Raw genomic sequence first — 19,450 nt, 5'->3', positions numbered from 1 at the left:
TGAGCCACGGATTGCAACAAATAAGAACTGCAGCATTTCCAAGATAGGACACGTTGGGGATTTGAAAATCTGCGGCATGCCTAGAATCTGTGGTGGATTTTTACACTGTGGTTTCTTGAAACCCCGTTCATAGAATCCAAGTACAGAAACCACGATTAATACATCTGCGATTTTCTGCCAAGCTCTTATGTCAGGAGATCACTTTTGGAGGACTTCCCCTGGAACCAGCATGACCTATTTATGTCATTCTAAAATTATTTGTGGAAAACACACAGAGCGTAGCACATTACACCAGCAAGTGTATGTCAGTATAAATGAGGGCACTGAGAAGAGCAGTGTATGTGGATCAGACCATGATTGATGTTTTTTTTTGCCTCTACGGATCCTGATTGATCCTACAATATCCAAGACTCTTTCTAGGAAATGCTGCGCTCATCTGCATCAGGTCACCGATCTGACCCTCATTCTGTTTTGTATTATTGTAGATAAGGTATTCGAATATGGTTTGTCCAGATGTATATAAGAGATAACTGATCTATGCGAATACCCAAATAATGGCACAGGAACTCTTTCTTCCTGATCATTGCCTGCTTATCAGAGGTGGTTGGTGAGAGCTGCATTTACATGCAGCAATCTCCTCCACTGTAATCTGATAACAGACAGTAAAGATGCCTTTGTGGACATGACTATGCCATAAAAAACAAGTATAGAAGGCCTTAAAGCAGTGTTCTCCAAGGAATTGTTTGAAGTCTACCTTATGGTCCCTCTACACAGGACTGTTATTGGGCACAAATGTCCATATGAATGCTCGTTCCCCATCACTGTTTACACAGAATGAACTGCTGCCCAGAAACTAAGGGGGTCATTTATGAAACAGAAATACGCCTATACGCGACGTATTTCTGGTGCAGATTGAGCAGCAATCTGCGACTTTTCCCTGCTCATGCCAGGTCTAAAAGAAAAGTGGGTGTGGCGCGGGTGGGGATGGGTCGGCAGGCCTATCTCATTTACCATTTTCTACGCCTGTTTTAGGCGTAGAAAACGGTCTAAAATGTAAGACAGAAAGGGAGCAGTCTTACATTTAGAAGCGGCCGTGGAACCGCTGAAGTTATGGAGGTCGGCACCTAAAATGCCGGTCTTAATAAATGTGCTCCTATGAATCTATATAGGGACAAGTGACTGCAGTAGCCATCGCTCGTCCCCATAGAGTGGAGGCGATTGCTGCATGTAAAGGCAGCTCTCACCTCCTCTGACAAGCATGCAATGCACACTTCCTTCCCGACCACTGCCTGCTCTGTCGGTTCGTGTAAATGCATCACTAGGTTCCTGAACCTCTCACATGTGTCTCCCTGGCTGTCGGCAGGTAAAATACTATTCCAAATATTAGGCATGCAATAGTATTATCAGTGAATATCAGGTTATATGTCAGAGGTTTTTAACTGTGCAGGTTTGTGAGACCCCATGGTCACTAAAACTAAAGGGCATAAGTGCCCCTTAAGGTCCTTTAACTCAGGCTGATGATTGCACCAGTTATCAGGAACGAACCCTCATTCTCAGTAATTGGCCCATTTAAAGGGAACCTGTCACCGGGATTTTGTGTATAGAGCTGAGGACATGGGTTGCTAGATGGCCGCTAGCACATCCGCAATATCCAGTCCCCATAGCTCTGTGTGCTTTTATTGTGTCAAAAAAAAAACACGATTTTATACATATGCAAAAGGCAATCAGCGCGGGTCTAACCATTTACTTTTTCCTGACCTGAAGTATAATTGAGGGGTTTGGCAATTAACCCTCTGTAGACTAAGCAGCGACACACTCTTACTGAGTGTGAATTAGTGCAGTGTTGTCTTCCTTTCATGGCAGAGCGGGTTCCAGAGAGATATATATATATATATTATATATATATTAATATATATATATTAGAACCTTAGATGAGTCCTGTCTCCTCCATGCTTCAGAGAGGAGTCCAGGATTCTGACTCTGAGCCCAGCCACGCCCACTGTGAAGGAGCCCGTATCCTCTGAATCTTCTCCTTTCTCCCCGACGTCACAAAGCTAGGGCGCTGAAATATCGCAATGTGCGAGCTAGCACATGCGCAGTTCGTTCCCTGAGGCTGATGCCACCAATCCCCTGACAAACAAGCAAATGTCTGTCAGATGAAAGCATCTTTCATGTGTCTCCAAAAATTATCAATTGTGAGCAGCACATTGCCCTGTGTAAATCAAGATGAGATGTCAACAAATAATGAATCTACATGGGGACGAATGATCACGATAATGATCATTCATCCCCATGCAAAGGGGGTGGATGATTTCGCTTTATACTAATACCACTCATAGCTGACAGTGGGAATAAATTTCAGTCCGACTTGTTACAATGGTGACATCCTACTACAGGACCATGCTGAAAATCAGAGAGCTCTTTGGAATAACCCATTCGTTCACGGCTAATGGCTGGATTTTATACACCTGTGGCAATGGTGCAGAATTAAACACCTGAATTCATTGATTAAGAAGTGTGTCCCAATACTTTTGTCCATATATAATGTATATACACACACACACTATTTACCAGAGCAAGAAGCTCATATTTTTTGCAGGTTTCCCACATCACAGCAGACAAAGCAGAGGGCGGCAAAGAGCTATATTCCCCAGAGCTTCCTAAGGAATGACAAATGTACGCAGTGACACCAGAATACATTAATCATCGAACTGACAGATGGATTTGGAGACTTTTTCCTCAAACAGCCGGGTTTAAAGGCTTACATCTATTTCTTCAGGAACGCCATGCGACTTCATAGATGACAGCAGCTCCATAATAGGGATGACTTCTCCAGTCAACATGGAAATGATGCTCTGGCCCTGCACAAAGAGATGGAAGGAGTGGGAAGTGACACCACGTTACAACCACAGAATAGAATATGAAAGCAGAAAAAGGCATCCGCTGAATTATTTTTCCTTATGTGAAAGATAAGATTCTTGTGAGCTATGTACATTATATTTGCATAAGTTGCAGGCCTCTTAATAAATTTACCGCATTTTTCTGGGAGTCTACCCAACAGAAAATCAATCTACACAATCTAAGAGATGGCGTAGCTTTGAGCTATAATTTATTGCACGGTCTGATGACCATTATAGTACGTTTTTGGTCTCCGAAGATCCACCTAGTTTCCTCAAGAGTGGCAAAAAAAAAAAAAAAAGGTCTAAAAATTTTGCACTAAATAAGGCTCCATTCACACGTCCGCAAAATGGGACCACATCCGTTCCGCAATTTTGCGGACCCATTCATTCTCTATGGGGACGGAATGGATGCGGACAGCACACAGTGTGCTGTCCGCATCTGCAGAGCGCGGCCCCGATCTTTAGGTCCGCAAAAAGATAGAGCATGTCCTATTCTTGTCCGCAGCTTGCGGACAAGAATAGGCATTTCTATGGGGGTGCCGGGCTGGTGTGTTGCGGACCCGCAATTTGCGGGTCCGCAACACACCACGGACGTGTGAATGCAGCCTAAGTGTTATATAAAAATATGTGACTTTTGTAAATTGGTGTACAGGGTTTGTCAAATCCCCCCCCCCCTTCCAGCTAGGATATGCCCCCTTTGCACCTATATCGAGAAAGGAGCAGGGAGCGCTGTGGAGTCGGAGTTGAGGAGTCGGAGGCAATTTTGGGTACCTGGAGTCAGAGTCGGCAAAAAATGAACCGACTCTGACTCCTACTAGATTTAAATTGGAATAAAAAAACGCAAGTTTAAATGTCCCAATTCACAAAAAGTTATAATTAATTACCGTATGTTATGGGGAACATCTTTGGGTGGCACTGTTATGGGGGGCATCTGTGGGTGGCACTGTTATGGAGGATCATTGTGGGGGCATCTGTGGATGACACATATATAGCATCTTATCTTATGTGTCATCCACAGATCCCCCCCATAACAGTGTCCATGTGTAGTGAATGGGGGCCAGCATCTGTTTCTGTAATGGCAGCGGGGCCCGATGCCTGCTTCATTCTTAAAGTGGGCGGAGCAGTCGCGTGACGTAGTGAGCTGCGCCCACCCCAGCCTCCTGACTGCCAAGAAGTTAGTAGTAAGTAGTACAGCGCTAGATTTAAGATGATTGGAATACTTTAACAATACCCACAAGTTAGATATGATTACCGTATACTACAGTGAGCGGGGCCCGGTGTAGTAGAATACAGTGACTGCACCGGGCCCCGCTGCCATTACAGAAACAGATGCCGGCCCCCAGCCCCTCCTCCCTCTCAGCCTATTCACCGGACGGTCGCAGCATTCGCCCCCATAAGACGCACTGCTATTTTTCCCCCACTTTTGTGAAAAATACGGTACTTCTCTACTGTAAGAATAAAGGCCAATGCATGCAGTGCGTCACGTTACTGCACAACAAACACGTTAAGTGACCATGTAGAAGCATGCTTTACTATATGGCACGCAACGCACAGTTAAGGAGCGGCAATACTTATACTTTCCATTGTGTTGTGTTCCGCTGTTACAGGGAACGCAACGCCCATGGTTAACCTAGCCTCTCACTGATAACTGATTAAGTAAATGTGTTTTTTGCAGGACTAGACACTTGTATAAGTGAAGGGAATGGATAGTCAATAGTTCAAGACTGAAGCTGTAAACCATTTGAAAGACTGCTGTCCTTCAGCTAAGGCTATAAAAACTTGTAAACTCAGATTGTTCGCTTAAACTTTAAACATGACTATGGGATTCTACTAGGGAAATCATGTTTTACAATAAATGCCCCTTCCTGGATCCTCCCACTGCCCTATCTTCAGCAGAAGATCAGCACACAAAGGAGAAGGCAGCAGCTTCCTAGCCAGTAGTCCTGTGGTAATGACATGTATGTTGCCTTTCTTTCCTTCAAGGAATGTATAAAATACATTTGCATATTAAATACAGAGGAGTCGCAGTCGGAAGTACCAAAAACTGAGGAGTCGGAGTCGGACCATTTATCTACCGACTCCACAGCCCTGGTGGCTGGAGGACCCCAGATTTCCCGGGGTCCGTCCACCACCAAGCGCAATCCGCCTCTCCCATAGAACTGAACAAGAGCGTGCCGCGCATGCGCGGCCCATGCTCCCATTCATTTCTATGGGGCAGACGGCAATAGCCGAGCCAGTGCTCGGCTATTTTTGGCGGCCCCATAGAAATGAATGGAGGGCGGCTGCGCATGCACAGTGCACTCTCCTTCACTTTCGGGGCTCTGTTCTTGATATAGGTGCGGGTCCCAGAGGTGGGACCCGCACCTATAAGACAATGGGGGCATATCCTAGTGATATGCCCCCATTGTCTGAGATGAGAAAACCCCTTTAAAGTTTTCCAAGATTTTATAACTGATAATCTATTCTCTAGATAGAATATCAGTATCTGATCCGACACCCAAGACCCCCACCGATCAGCTGTATGAGAAGGCACCGGCGCTCGCAGTAGAACTGCAATCTTCGTGACGTCACGTTAATCGGTCACATGAACTAGGCGTAACTCGGCCTAATGGAAGTGAGCGGGGCTGAGCTGCAATACCGCACACAGCTTCTGTACAACGTGCGGAGCTGAGCTTGGTGAAGACCATGGTGCTACTGCGAGTGCCGCTGCCTTCTCAAACAGCTGATCAGAGGGGGACCCGGGTGTCCGCTACCACCGATCAGAAACTGATGACCTATTCTGAAGATAGGTCATCAGTATAAAAATCTTGGAAAACCCCTTTAACCACCTCAGCCCCCAGTGCTTAAACACCCTGAAAGACCAGGCCACTTTTTACACTTCTGACCTACACTACTTTCACCGTTTATTGCTCGGTCATGCAACTTACCACCCAAATGAATTTTACCTCCTTTTCTTCTCACTAATAGAGCTTTCATTTGGTGGTATTTCTTTGCTGCTGACATTTTTACTTTTTTTGTTATTAATCGAAATTTAACGATTTTTTTGCAAAAAAATGTCATTTTTCACTTTCAGTTGTAAAATTTTGCAAAAAAAAACGACATCCATATATAAATTTTGCTCTAAATTTATTGTTCTACATGTCTTTGATAAAAAAAAAATGTTTGGGTAAAAAAAAAAAATGGTTTGGGTAAAAGTTATAGCATTTACAAACTATGGTACAAAAATGTGAATTTCCGCTTTTTGAAGCAGCTCTGACTTTCTGAGCACCTGTCATGTTTCCTGAGGTTCTACAATGCCCAGACAGTACAAACACCCCACAAATGACCCCATTTCGGAAAGTACACACCCTAAGGTATTCGCTGATGGGCATAGTGAGTTCATAGAACTTTTTATTTTTTGTCACAAGTTAGTGGAAAATGATGATTTTTTTTCTTTTTCTTACAAAGTCTCATATTCCACTAACTTGTGACAAAAAATAAAAACTTCCATGAACTCACTATGCCCATCAGCGAATACCTTGGGGTCTCTTCTTTCCAAAATGGGGTCACTTGTGGGGTAGTTATACTGCCCTGGCATTCTAGGGGCCCAAATGTGTGGTAAGGAGTTTGAAATCAAATTCTGTAAAAAATGACCTGTGAAATCCGAAAGGTGCTCTTTGGAATATGGACCCCTTTGCCCACCTAGGCTGCAAAAAAGTGTCACACATCTGGTATCTCCGTACTCAGGAGAAGGTGGGGAATGTGTTTTGGGGTGTCATTTTATATATACCCATGCTGGGTGAGAGAAATATCTTGGCAAAAGACAACTTTTCCCATTTTTTTATACAAAGTTGGCATTTGACCAAGATATTTATCTCACCCAGCATGGGTATATGTAAAATGACACCCCAAAACACATTCCTAAACTTCTCCTGAATACAGAGATACCAGATGTGTGACACTTTTTTGCAGCCTAGGTGGGCAAAGGGGCCCATATTCCAAAGAGCACCTTTCGGATTTCACAGGTCATTTTTTACAGAATTTGATTTCAAACTCCTTACCACACATTTGGGCCCCTAGAATGCCAGGGCAGTATAACTACCCCACAAGTGACCCCATTTTGGAAAGAAGACACCCCAAGGTATTCCGTGAGGGGCATGGCGAGTTCCTAGAATTTTTTATTTTTTGTCACAAGTTAGTGGAAAATGATGATTTTTTTTTTTTTTCATACAAAGTCTCATATTCCACTAACTTGTGACAAAAAATAAAAACTTCCATGAACTCACTATGCCCATCAGCGAATACCTTGGGGTCTCTTCTTTCCAAAATGGGGTCACTTGTGGGGTAGTTATACTGCCCTGGCATTCTAGGGGCCCAAATGTGTGGTAAGGAGTTTGAAATCAAATTCAGTAAAAAATGACCTGTGAAATCCGAAAGGTGCTCTTTGGAATATGGGCCCCTTTGCCCACCTAGGCTGCAAAAAAGTGTCACACATTTGGTATCTCTGTATTCAGGAGAAGTTGAGGAATGTGTTTTGGGGTGTCTTTTTACATATACCCATGCTGGGTGAGATAAATATCTTGGTCAAATGCCAACTTTGTATAAAAAAATGGGAAAAGTTGTCTTTTGCCAAGATATTTCTCTCACCCAGCATGGGTATATGTAAAATGACACCCCAAAACACATTCCCCACCTTCTCCTGAGTACGGAGATACCAGATGCGTGACACTTTTTTGCAGCCTAGGTGGGCAAAGGGGCCCATATTCCAAAGAGCACCTTTCGGATTTCACAGGTCATTTTTTACTGAATTTGATTTCAAACTCCTTACCACACATTTGGGCCCCTAGAATGCCAGGGCAGTATAACTACCCCACAAGTGACCCCATTTTGGAAAGAAGAGACCCCAAGGTATTCGCTGATGGGCATAGTGAGTTCATGGAAGTTTTTATTTTTTGTCACAAGTTAGTGGAATATAAGACTTTGTATGAAAAAAAAAATCATCATTTTCCACTAACTTGTGACAAAAAATAAAAAATTCTAGGAACTTGCCATGCCCCTCACGGAATACCTTGGGGTGTCTTCTTTCCAAAATGGGGTCACTTGTGGGGTAGTTAGTTATACTGCCCTGGCATTTTCCAGGGGCCCTAATGTGTGGTAAGTAGGTAAATGACCTGTGAAATCCGAAAGGTGCTCTTTGGAATGTGGGCCCCTTTGCCCACCTAGGCTGCAAAAAAGTGTCACACATCTGGTATCTCCGTACTCAGGAGAAGTTGAGGAATGTGTTTTGGGGTGTCTTTTTACATATACCCATGCTGGGTGAGATAAATATCTTGGTCAAATGCCAACTTTGTATAAAAAAAATGGGAAAAGTTGTCTTTTGCCAAGATATTTCTCTCACCCAGCATGGGTATATGTAAAATGACACCCCAAAACACATTCCCCACCTTCTCCTGAGTACGGAGATACCAGATGTGTGACACTTTTTTGCAGCCTAGGTGGGCAAAGGGGCCCAAATTCCTTTTAGGAGGGCATTTTTAGACATTTGGATACCAGACTTCTTCTCACGCTTTGGGGCCCCTAAAATGCCAGGGCAGTATAAATACCCCACATGTGACCCCATTGTGGAAAGAAGACACCCCAAGGTATTCAATGAGGGGCATTGCGAGTTCATTGAAAAAAAAAAATTTTGGCACAAGTTAGCGGAAATTGATTTTTTTGATTTTGTTCTCACAAAGTCTCCCTTTCCGCTAACTTGGGACAAAAATTTCAATCTTTCATGGACTCAATATGCCCCTCAGCGAATACCTTGGGGTGTCTTCTTTCCAAAATGGTGTTATTTGTGGGGTGTTTGTACTGCCCTGGCATTTGAGGGTCTCCGCAATCATTACATGTATGCCCAGCATTAGGAGTTTCTGCTATTCTCCTTATATTAAGCATACGGGTAATGAGATTTTTTTTTTCCGTTCAGCCTCTGGGCTGAAAGAAAAAAATGAACGGCACAGATTTCTTCATTCGCATCGATCAATGTGGATGAAAAAATCTCTGCCAAAAAAAGAAAAAGGAGGGGAAAGGCGTCTGCCAGGACATAGGAGCTCCGCCCAACATCCATACCCACTTCAGCTCGTATGCCCTGGCAAACCAGATTTCTCCATTCACATCAATCGATGTGGATGAATAAATCATTGCCGGGATTTTTTTTTTTATATATACAAAGTGTTTGCCAAAGTATATGAACACCGCCACCTCCTCCGCTCATATGCCTCGGCAAACATATCTTTTACTGCAGAGGAGAAATCTCGTCTTGCAGCGCCGCATACACCGACTTGCGTGTAATCTGACAGCAGCGCAATGCTTCTGTCCGAATGCACATCAGTGCTGCAGCTGGTCGATCGGTTGGTCCACCTGGAAGGTGAAAAAAACAAAACAAAAAAGAAAAAACCAGGCCGCAAAGCAATAACTTTATTAACTTTAGAACAGAACATATTAACTTTTTTTAACTTTTTAAACTTTTTTACTTACCGGTAATTTTTTTTTTGTTTCGTTTTTTTTACCTTTATAGAACAAACCTCTCCTTCCCCATGGGACAATGTGCAAAGCGCAAATCGCCCAAAGATGTGGCGAAGTACGTTATGCACTTTATCCCAGGTGAAAGGAGAGGTTTGCAGCAGCTGAGAGTAAAAGGGCCCTAATAGCCCTGTGTGCCTGTCCTGTGAGATGCAATCCCTATGCTAGGTGTACCTGTGTGTGGTACTTCCGGAAACACTCACCAAAGCATAGGGCAGGGTGGTCAGGACAGTCAGGACAGAAATAGCGGGTGTCACGCCTTATTCCACTCCTGCTACAGACACGACATCTTTTTCGGGGTGACGGTTGGGTTGAGGTACCAGGAACGACACTGGGGAAATGTCGCTCGTGTAGACGGCTAACTACACTGGTGGATGGGGCCACGGAACCTCCTGGGTAAAGGAGGTTCTCGATGATCTCTTCCTGGAATTTGAGGAAAGATCGTGTTCTCCCAGCCTTACTGTAGAGAACAAAACTATTGTAGAGCGCCAATTGAATTAAATATACAGACACCTTCTTATACCAGCGTCTGGTTCTGCGGGAAACTAAATACGGAGACAACATCTGGTCATTGAAGTCCACCCCTCCCATGAGCGCATTATAGTCGTGGACACAGAGGGGCTTTTCAATGACACGGGTTGCTCGCTCAATTTGGATTGTCGTGTCTGCGTGAATGGAGGAGAGCATGTAAACGTCACGCTTGTCTCTCCATTTCACCGCGAGCAGTTCTTCGTTACACAAGGCAGCCCTCTCCCCCCTTGCAAGACGGGTGGTTACAAGCCGTTGGGGGAAGCCCACGCGACTAGTTCGCGCGGTGCCACAGGCGCAAATCCGTTCTAGAAACAAATGCCTAAAGAGGGCCACACTTGTGTAAAAATTGTCCACATAAAGATGGTACCCCTTGCCGAATAAGGGTGACACCAAGTCCCAGACTGTCTTCCCACTGCTCCCCAGGTAGTCAGGGCAACCGACCGGCTCCAGGGTCTGATCTTTTCCCTCATAGATCCGAAATTTGTGGGTATAGCCTGTGGCCCTTTCACAGAGCTTATACAATTTGACCCCATACCGGGCACGCTTGCTTGGGATGTACTGTTTGAAGCCAAGGCGCCCGGTAAAATGTATTAGGGACTCGTCTACGCAGATGTTTTGCTCGGGGGTATACAAATCTGCAAATTTCTGGTTGAAATGGTCTATGAGGGGCCGAATTTTGTGGAGCCGGTCAAAAGCAGGGTGGCCTCTGGGACGGGAGGTGGTGTTGTCGCTAAAATGCAGGAAACGGAGGATGGCCTCAAATCGTGCCCTGGACATAGCAGCAGAGAACATGGGCATGTGATGAATCGGGTGCGTTGACCAATATGACCGCAATTCATGCTTTTTTGTCAGGCCCATGTTGAGGAGAAGGCCCAAAAAAATTTTAAGTTCGGAAACTTGGACTGGTTTCCACCGGAAAGGCTGGGCATAAAAGCTTCCCGGGTTGGCGGATATAAATTGTGTGGCATACTGGTTGGTCTCTGCCACGACTAAGTCCAAGAGCTCCGCAGTCAAGAACAGCTCAAAAAATCCCAGGGCCGAACCGATTTGAGCCGTCTCAACCCGAACTCCAGACTGGGCGGTGAAAGGGGGAACTACAGGTGCGGCTGAAGTTGGTGACTGCCAATCAGGGTTTGCCAGCACCTCAGGGATTCTAGGGGCTCTACGGGCCTGTCTGTGCGGTGGCTGCGACGGGGTAACTAGTGCACGTGCCACCGTACCAGCTTCAGCTGCCCTTCTGGTGCTCGCCACGTCACCATGTTGTACGGCAGTGCTGGTACTAGGTCCAGGGAGGGCTGCGTTGCTGGTGTATGCCTCACCACGTGATCCGACAGCGCCAGCCCCACGCTGCTGCTCTTGAAGCGGATCCTGCATAACCTGTGGTCTAGCGACATGGGGCCGGGTACGCCTGGTGCTGCCAGGGACCTCCACCTCCTCGTCCGAACTTTGGGTCAGAGAGCCACTGCTTTCCACAGGTTCATATTCTGACCCGCTAGATTCATCAGATGAGGGTTCCCACTCCTCATTCGACTGGGTCAGAATCCTGTAGGCCTCTTCAGAAGAATACCCCCTGTTTGACATTTTGGACTACTAAATTTAGGGGTATTCCCTGAGACTACCCAAGAAAAAAAGCAAGCCTGTCTTACAAAGGGGAGGCTAGCGAAGTACCGGAGGCCGCTGCGGTTGATAAAAAATATCAAAACTGATTTTTTTATCGCCGCAGTGCGTGTAAAATGAATGTGCAGTGATCAAAAAATATATATTTTTTGTCACTGCGGTGGGGCGGGCGTGGGTGAACGCACGTGTGGGCGACCGATCAGGCCTGATCGGGCAAACACTGCGTTTTGGGTGGAGGGCGAACTAAAGTGACACTAATACTATTATAGATCTGACCGTGATCAGTTTTGATCACTTAGATACTATAAAAGTACAAATGCTGATTAGCGATACGCTATTCAGCGAATAAAAGTGACTGCGGTGCGGTGGGCGCTAACTGACGCTAACTACCTAACCAAGGGGCCTAAACTATCCCTAAAACCTAACAGCCAATACTAGTGAAAAAAAAAAAGTGACAGTTTACACTGATCACTTTTTTTCCTTTCACTGGTGATTGACAGGGGCGATCAAAGGGGTGATCAAAGGGTTAATTGGGGTGCAGGGGGGTGATCAGGGGCTACAGTGAAGTGTTTGGTGTACTCACAGTGATGTCTGCTTCTCTGCTGGATCCAACCGACGAAAAGGACCAGCAGAGGAGCAGAGAAGCCATATAACAGATCATATTTACTAATATGATCTGTTATATGGCTTGTGATTGGATTTTTTAAAAATCGCCAGCCTGCCAGCCAATGATCGTTGCTGGCAGGCTGGTGACGAACTTGTTCTTTAACTTTTGCCGGCCCGCGATGCGCATGCGCGGGCCGGCTTGGAGCGAAATCTCGCGTCTCGCGAGATGACGCGTATATGCGTGACTGTGCGCAGCGCTGCCACCTCCGGAACGCAATCCTGCGTTAGGCGGTCCGGAAGTGGTTAAAGGGCATTTCCTGGATTACTATGATATGCTCATGTATTTGCTTACCTCACGTACATCTTTCCCATACTCTTTGTTTTCAATTTCTACCCCCTGACCCATTTCCACCATGTAAAGAAATCACTCTGGTTTCTTTACTTCCTGTGTGTAGCACTTCCTGTTTCTGTATCCAACCAAACCCATGATGCACTTCTCCTTTCTCTACCACAGCTCAAGCACCACCCCTAACAATGCCCAGCTGGTTTCTAGCTCCTCCCACCAGCTAGATATATAGACACTACCCCATCACTGCCCTTGTATGGACATAACATTTAGGGAAATTAGAAAGAGCTGCGGACATGGTCATGTAACCACAGCCAAGAACGAAAGAAACACGTTAGATGGCCACTCCCACTGAAAATCGGCAGTTTTGGCTGATATCCATCTAATGAGCGATGTAGTGTTGAGCGAACTTTGTGTTTCAGGTTCGACATACAAGTTTCGGGTTATCTAAGAATTCCGTTATGGATTCCGCTACCACGGACCATAACTTATATGGTCCGTGATAGCGGAGTCCATAATAGAATTCTTAGATGGGCGTACAAGGTTCGGGTTATCCAAGAATTCAAGAATTCTATTATGGACTCTGCTATCACAGAACATATAGGTTATGGTCCGTGGTAGCGGAATCCATAACGGAATTTTTTGATAACCCGAACCTTGTATGTCGAACTTGAAACACAAAGTTCACTCATCCCAAGAGTGATGCCAACTGTTCCAACACATGCCAACATGGCCAACGTAGACTTACTTTGTGCATCCATATGCGTCCCTTCCGAATGATGTGTGTAAGGCGAGCCACGCACACCCGGTGTAGAGGTAGGTAGAAGCAGAGCTCGGTTTGTGGCAGGATGATTGAGAGGCCATATGTGCTCCGGTCACCGTTCCAATGCCCATCAAATATAAGGGACACAATGATCACTCCCTTTTCTGCCAATACAAAAAACTTCACGTCAATAGCCCCACTTTCTGCATTCCTCAGGATCTCGCCATTCAGGGTGTGATTTGCCAGGAATGTAATCTCTCCATCACTCAGCACAACTTCATCAGTCTTTGGGGCCCAGATATGCCTCACACGAGGTCCCAGAATGTTGTCCCAGTAGGCAAAGGTAGCGGCTAAAAGCGGCGAGTAACCATCGATAGCGATCAGAGTCTTGGCTACAGCTGGGGAAGGTGGAGGACAGAGAGCGGCCATTTTGCATTTCAGAGATAGACCTCTAACCTGAGGAAATGAAGCACAAATCAGGATTTATTCCACAGTGTCCAGGACAGAATAAAACCGCCACCAAATCCATTGTACTGTAAATACCGTAATACATTATACGGGGGAGCTCCCCACACAGGACCCCCCTGTAGAAGACAGAATGTACAGCTAATGGCGGCTTCCAATAAGGACATGGCTACTTCTACGATAACAGCAGATGTTGGGGTGTCCTAAGAGCCAGACCCATGTCACTTAGCTGATCATCGCAGCGTTCACTCCCTACATGAGATAGACCACATTTTAAAGGGGTTTTCTTCTGGTGTCCACAGCCCCCTCCTGGCGGTATTATGTATGAGGCGCCTGGGACAGTCGTGAAGTGCACTTTCCATCTTGGATGACTGCAACAAGGGGCGTGCCACCATTCAAGCACACAAACCTTCCATGCCTACCAGTATGAGCCCCAAGAGTTAGGCCAGAGCGTCATGAAGACTCGAGCGCACTGCTCTGCACCCAACCCAGAGTGTTCCCCAGGCCTCACTTATGTGCTGGAATAGACCAGGATAAGCATGTCAGGACGGACTGTTATCAGGGAGCACTGGACGCCATGTGCTAGTACTAGAGCCTCTAAGACACTATTCTTTGGCTGCTGTATGGAAGTATTAGGCCCTTTTCACACGGGCGAGTATTCCGCGCGGATGTGATGCGTGAGGTGAACGCATTGCACCCGCACTGAATCCGGACCCATTCATTTCTGTGGGGCTGTTCACATGAGCGGTGATTTTCACGCATCACTTGTGCGTTGCGTGAAAATCGCAGCATGCTCTATGTTGTGCGTTTTTCACGCAACGCAGGCCCCATAGAAGTTAAGGGGGCTGCGTGAAAATCGCAAGCATCAGCAAGCAAGTGAGAATGCGGTGCGATTTTCACGCACGGTTGCTAGGAGACGATCGGGATGGAGACCCGATCATTATTATTTTCCCTTATAACATGGTTATAAGGGAAAATAATAGCATTCTAAATACAGAATGCATAGTAAAACAGCGCTGGAGGGGTTAAAAATAATAATAATAATAATAATAATTTAACTCACCTTAGTCCACTTGATCACGGCCCGGCATCTCCTTCTGTCTCCTTTGCTGAACAGGACCTGTGGTGAGCATTAATTACAGGTAAAGGACCTTTGGTGACATCACTCCGGTCATCACATGATCTTTTACCATGGTGATGGATCATGTGATGACCGGAGTGATGTCACCAAAGGTCCTTTACCTGTAATAAATGCTCACCGCAGGTCCTGTTCAGCGAAGGAGATGCCGGGCTACACGATCAAGTGGACTAAGGAGAGTTACATTTAAAAAAAAATAATAATTTAACCCCTCCAGCGCTATTTTACTATGCATTCTGTATTCAGAATGCTATTATTTTCCCTTATAACCATGTTATAAGGGAAAATAATACAATCTACAGAACACCGATCCCAAGCCCGAACTTCTGTGAAGAAGTTCGGGTACCAAACATGCACGATTTTTCTCACGCGAGTGCAAAACGCATTACAATGTTTTGCACTCGCGCGGAAAAATTGCAGGTGTTCCCGTAACCTACCCGCACATTTTCCCGCAACGCCCGTGTGAACCCAGCCTTACTCTCTCAGAATTCAAAGGTTCAAGTTTGGCACTGTATGGTGTGTCACTACAGGGTAGGAGAGTTCCACATGGCTTTATTATCTACGTAGGGTATTGCACTACTTTGGCACAGTACGGTGGTATTATTTACAAAGTATTTGGAAGTATTATTGTAGCACAGTATGCTGGTACTGTTTACATGGAGTATAGAGGTACTACCCTAGCACAGTATGGCAGTATTATTTATATGGGGTTAGAGGCACTACCCTAGAACAGCATAGCAGTATTTATATGGTGTATAGAGGGAGTAATATGGCACAGTATGGCAGTATTTATATGGTCTATAGAGGGAGTACTATGGCACGGTATGGCAGGATTTATTTGGTGTATAGAGGGAGTACTATGGCACAGTATGACAGTATTTATGTGGTGTATAGAGAGAGTACTATGGCACAGTATGGCAGTATTTATATGGAGTATAGAAGCAGTACTAAGGCACAGTATGGCAGTATTTATATGGTGTATAGAGGGAGTACTATGGCACAGTATGACGGTATTTATATGGAGTATAGAAGCAGTACTATGGCACAGTATGACAGTATTTATATGGAGTATAGAGGGACTACTAGGGCACAGTATGGCAGAATTTATATGGTGTATAGAGGGAGTACTATGGCACAGTATGAAAAAATTTATATGGTGTATAGAGGGAGTAATATGGCACAGTATAGCAGTATTTATATGGTGTATAGAAGGAGTACTATGGCACAGTATGGCAGAATTTATATGGTGTATGAAGAATGTACTATGGCACAGTATGGCAGAATTTATATGGTGTATAGAGGGAGTACTAAGGCACAGTATGGTGGTATTTATATGGTGTATAGAAGGAGTATTATGGCACAGCATGGTGGTATTTATATGGTGTATAGAGGCAGTATTATGGCACAGCATGGTGGTATTTATATAGTGTATAGAGGCAGTATTATGGCACAGCATGGTGGTATTTATATAGTGTATAGAGGCAGTATTATGGCACAGCATGGTGGTATTTATATAGTGTATAGAGGCAGTATTATGGCACAGCATGGTGGTATTTATATAGTGTATAGAGGCAGTATTATGGCACAGCATGGTGGTATTTATATAGTGTATAGAAGGAGTATTATGGCACAGCATGGTGGTATTTATATAGTGTATAGAAGGAGTATTATGGCACAGCATGGTGGTATTTATATAGTGTATAGAAGGAGTATTATGGCACAGCATGGTGGTATTTATATAGTGTATAGAAGGAGTATTATGGCACAGCATGGTGGTATTTATATAGTGTATAGAGGGAGTATTATGGCACAGCATGGTGGTATTTATATAGTGTATAGAAGGAGTATTATGGGACAGCATGGTGGTATTTATATAGTGTATAGAGGGAGTATTATGGCACAGCATGGTGGTATTTATATAGTGTATAGAGGGAGTATTATGGCACAGCATGGTGGTATTTATATAGTGTATAGAAGGAGTATTATGGCACAGCATGGTGGTATTTATATAGTGTATAGAGGGAGTATTATGGCACAGCATGGTGGTATTTATATAGTGTATAGAGGGAGTATTATGGCACAGCATGGTGGTATTTATATAGTGTATAGAGGCAGTATTATGGCACAGCATGGTGGTATTTATATAGTGTATAGAAGGAGTATTATGGCACAGCATGGTGGTATTTATATAGTGTATAGAAGGAGTATTATTGGACAGCATGGTGGTATTTATATAGTGTATAGAGGCAGTATTATGGCACTGCATGGTGGTATTTATATAGTGTATAGAGGGAGTATTATGGCACAGCATGGTGGTATTTATATAGTGTATAGAGGGAGTATTATGGCACAGCATGGTGGTATTTATATAGTGTATAGAGGCAGTATTATGGCACAGCATGGTGGTATTTATATAGTGTATAGAGGGAGTATTATGGCACAGCATGGTGGTATTTATATAGTGTATAGAGGGAGTATTATGGCACAGCATGGTGGTATTTATATAGTGTATAGAAGGAGTATTATGGCACAGCATGGTGGTATTTATATAGTGTATAGAGGGAGTATTATGGCACAGCATGGTGGTATTTATATAGTGTATAGAGGGAGTATTATGGCACAGCATGGTGGTATTTATATAGTGTATAGAGGCAGTATTATGGCACAGCATGGTGGTATTTATATAGTGTATAGAAGGAGTATTATGGCACAGCATGGTGGTATTTATATAGTGTATAGAAGGAGTATTATGGGACAGCATGGTGGTATTTATATAGTGTATAGAGGCAGTATTATGGCACTGCATGGTGGTATTTATATAGTGTATAGAGGGAGTATTATGGCACAGCATGGTGGTATTTATATAGTGTATAGAGGCAGTATTATGGCACAGCATGGTGGTATTTATATAGTGTATAGAGGCGGTACTATGGCACAGCATAAAGCACGGTGGTGTCTCTGTATAGTCTGTAGTAGGTGCCATCCTCTGCGGTATCTGCCGGATAACCATCTGCAGCACACTGATCTGATTACACTGACCACAGAAAGAATCCCAGCCGCCCACAACATGATGACACACGGCTGACCCCCGTACCTCTTACCCAGGAGCTGACAGCCGCCGACCCCCGCACATATACCTTCGCTACCGGAAGCCGCTTCACGTTTTATATTTACCATTACCCTTCTGCGCTTACAGCCAATAGCAGCGATCTGCGCATTCCACCAATCACCGTGCCGCTCTCATCTTGATCAAGGGCCAAACGAGCCCGCGCAAAGAGCTCCCATTGGCTTCCCAGTTCCCATATAGTGCTATCTGAATGACGCCTGTTGTTACCGGCGAGAGATGCAGAATGGGGGCACAGCGCAGAGGTGCCCTGTGCAGTAGATATGATACCTCTGCATATGGCGCTGGGAATTACATATAATGGGGCACATTTACTAATGCTGCGGCTCATAGTTACCGGCTGTAAATCAATGCAAATGCCGTAAAACACAGCCTTTTTTAAGCAGCTTTTGAGACCGATTTTTAAAAAGCAACACAAAAGCAATGTGTGAACGCAGCCAGAGATCCTTCTTGACTCTTGCTCTCCGAAAATGCAGTACAATGTGTAGGCAGCATGTTACAAAGCAGGTGGATTCATAGGAAAATATTAAAGGGGTTCTCCGGGCTTTTAATATTGATGACCTATCCTCAGGAAAGGTATCGAAGAGGATGGGTCCGCACTGTGATTTGCAGGCGGTGCGCGCGTCCAGGGAAGGCGTCCCACTAGTGTGTAGCGAAGAAGGACCGGCACTCACTTTGACGATATGAAGAATAGACTTTTATTCAAAGCATAATAGCATCTGTCTTTTTGTGGACCCATTTTAGCAATGTCTATTCTTGTCCGTCTTTTCAGAACAGACTTCCAGATGCGGGCAGCGCACGGTGTGCAGTCCGCATTTTCTCAGCCCCATTGAAATGTATCAGTTTGCATCTAAGGGCTCTTTCACACTTGCGTTCTTTTCTTCCGGCATAGAGTTCCGTCGTCAGGGCTCTATGCCGGAAGAATCCTGATCAGGATTATCCTAATGCATTCTGAATGGAGAGAAATCCGTTCAGGATGCATCAGGATGTCTTCAGTTCCGGAACGGAACGTTTTTTGGCCGGAGAAAATACCGCAGCATGCTGCGCTTTTTGCTCCGGCCAAAAATCCTGAAGACTTGCCGCAAGGCCGGATCCGGAATTAATGCCCATTGAAAGGCATTGATCTGGATCCGGCCTTAAGCTAAACGTCGTTTCGGCGCATAGCTTTTTCTGAATGGTTATGCCGGGACGCTAAAGTCCTGTTTGCCATGGTAAAGTGTAGTGGGGAGCAGCATACTTACCATCCGTGCGGCTCCCGGGGCGCTTCAGAGTGACGTCAGGGTGCCCCACACACATGGATGATGTGATCGCATGGCACGTTATCCATGCGCATGGGGCGCTCTGACGTCATTCTGGAGCGCCCCGGGAGCCGCACGGACTGTAAGTATACTGCTCCCCCGCTCCCCACAACTACTAT

At 45.0% G+C, this 19,450-nt stretch overlaps 1 protein-coding gene across 3 annotated transcripts in view; it reads right to left on the bottom strand.

The window, feature by feature from the left end:
- Positions 1-18,264, bottom strand: part of C9orf72 (C9orf72-SMCR8 complex subunit) — a 53,349-nt gene extending 35,085 nt beyond the window's left edge. Inside the window, exons 1-3 of one of the 3 annotated variants that reach the window (XM_040417175.1) lie at positions 18,090-18,264; positions 13,292-13,762; positions 2,766-2,861 (exon numbers count right to left, since the gene is read on the bottom strand). In XM_040417175.1, coding sequence (XP_040273109.1) covers positions 2,766-2,861; positions 13,292-13,735 — 540 coding nt within the window. In that variant the 5' untranslated portion in view covers positions 13,736-13,762; positions 18,090-18,264. Of the gene's footprint in view, positions 1-2,765; positions 2,862-13,291; positions 13,763-18,003 lie in introns of all 3 variants that reach the window. The other 2 variants (XM_040417174.1, XM_040417173.1) reach the window with 2 other exon arrangements.
- Positions 18,265-19,450: the final 1,186 nt, after the last annotated feature.

This window comes from Bufo bufo, chromosome 2 (assembly GCF_905171765.1).
Source record: "Bufo bufo chromosome 2, aBufBuf1.1, whole genome shotgun sequence".
In the NCBI taxonomy this organism is placed as follows: Eukaryota; Metazoa; Chordata; class Amphibia; order Anura; family Bufonidae; genus Bufo; species Bufo bufo.
This window is presented reverse-complemented; position numbering and strand designations above follow the sequence as displayed.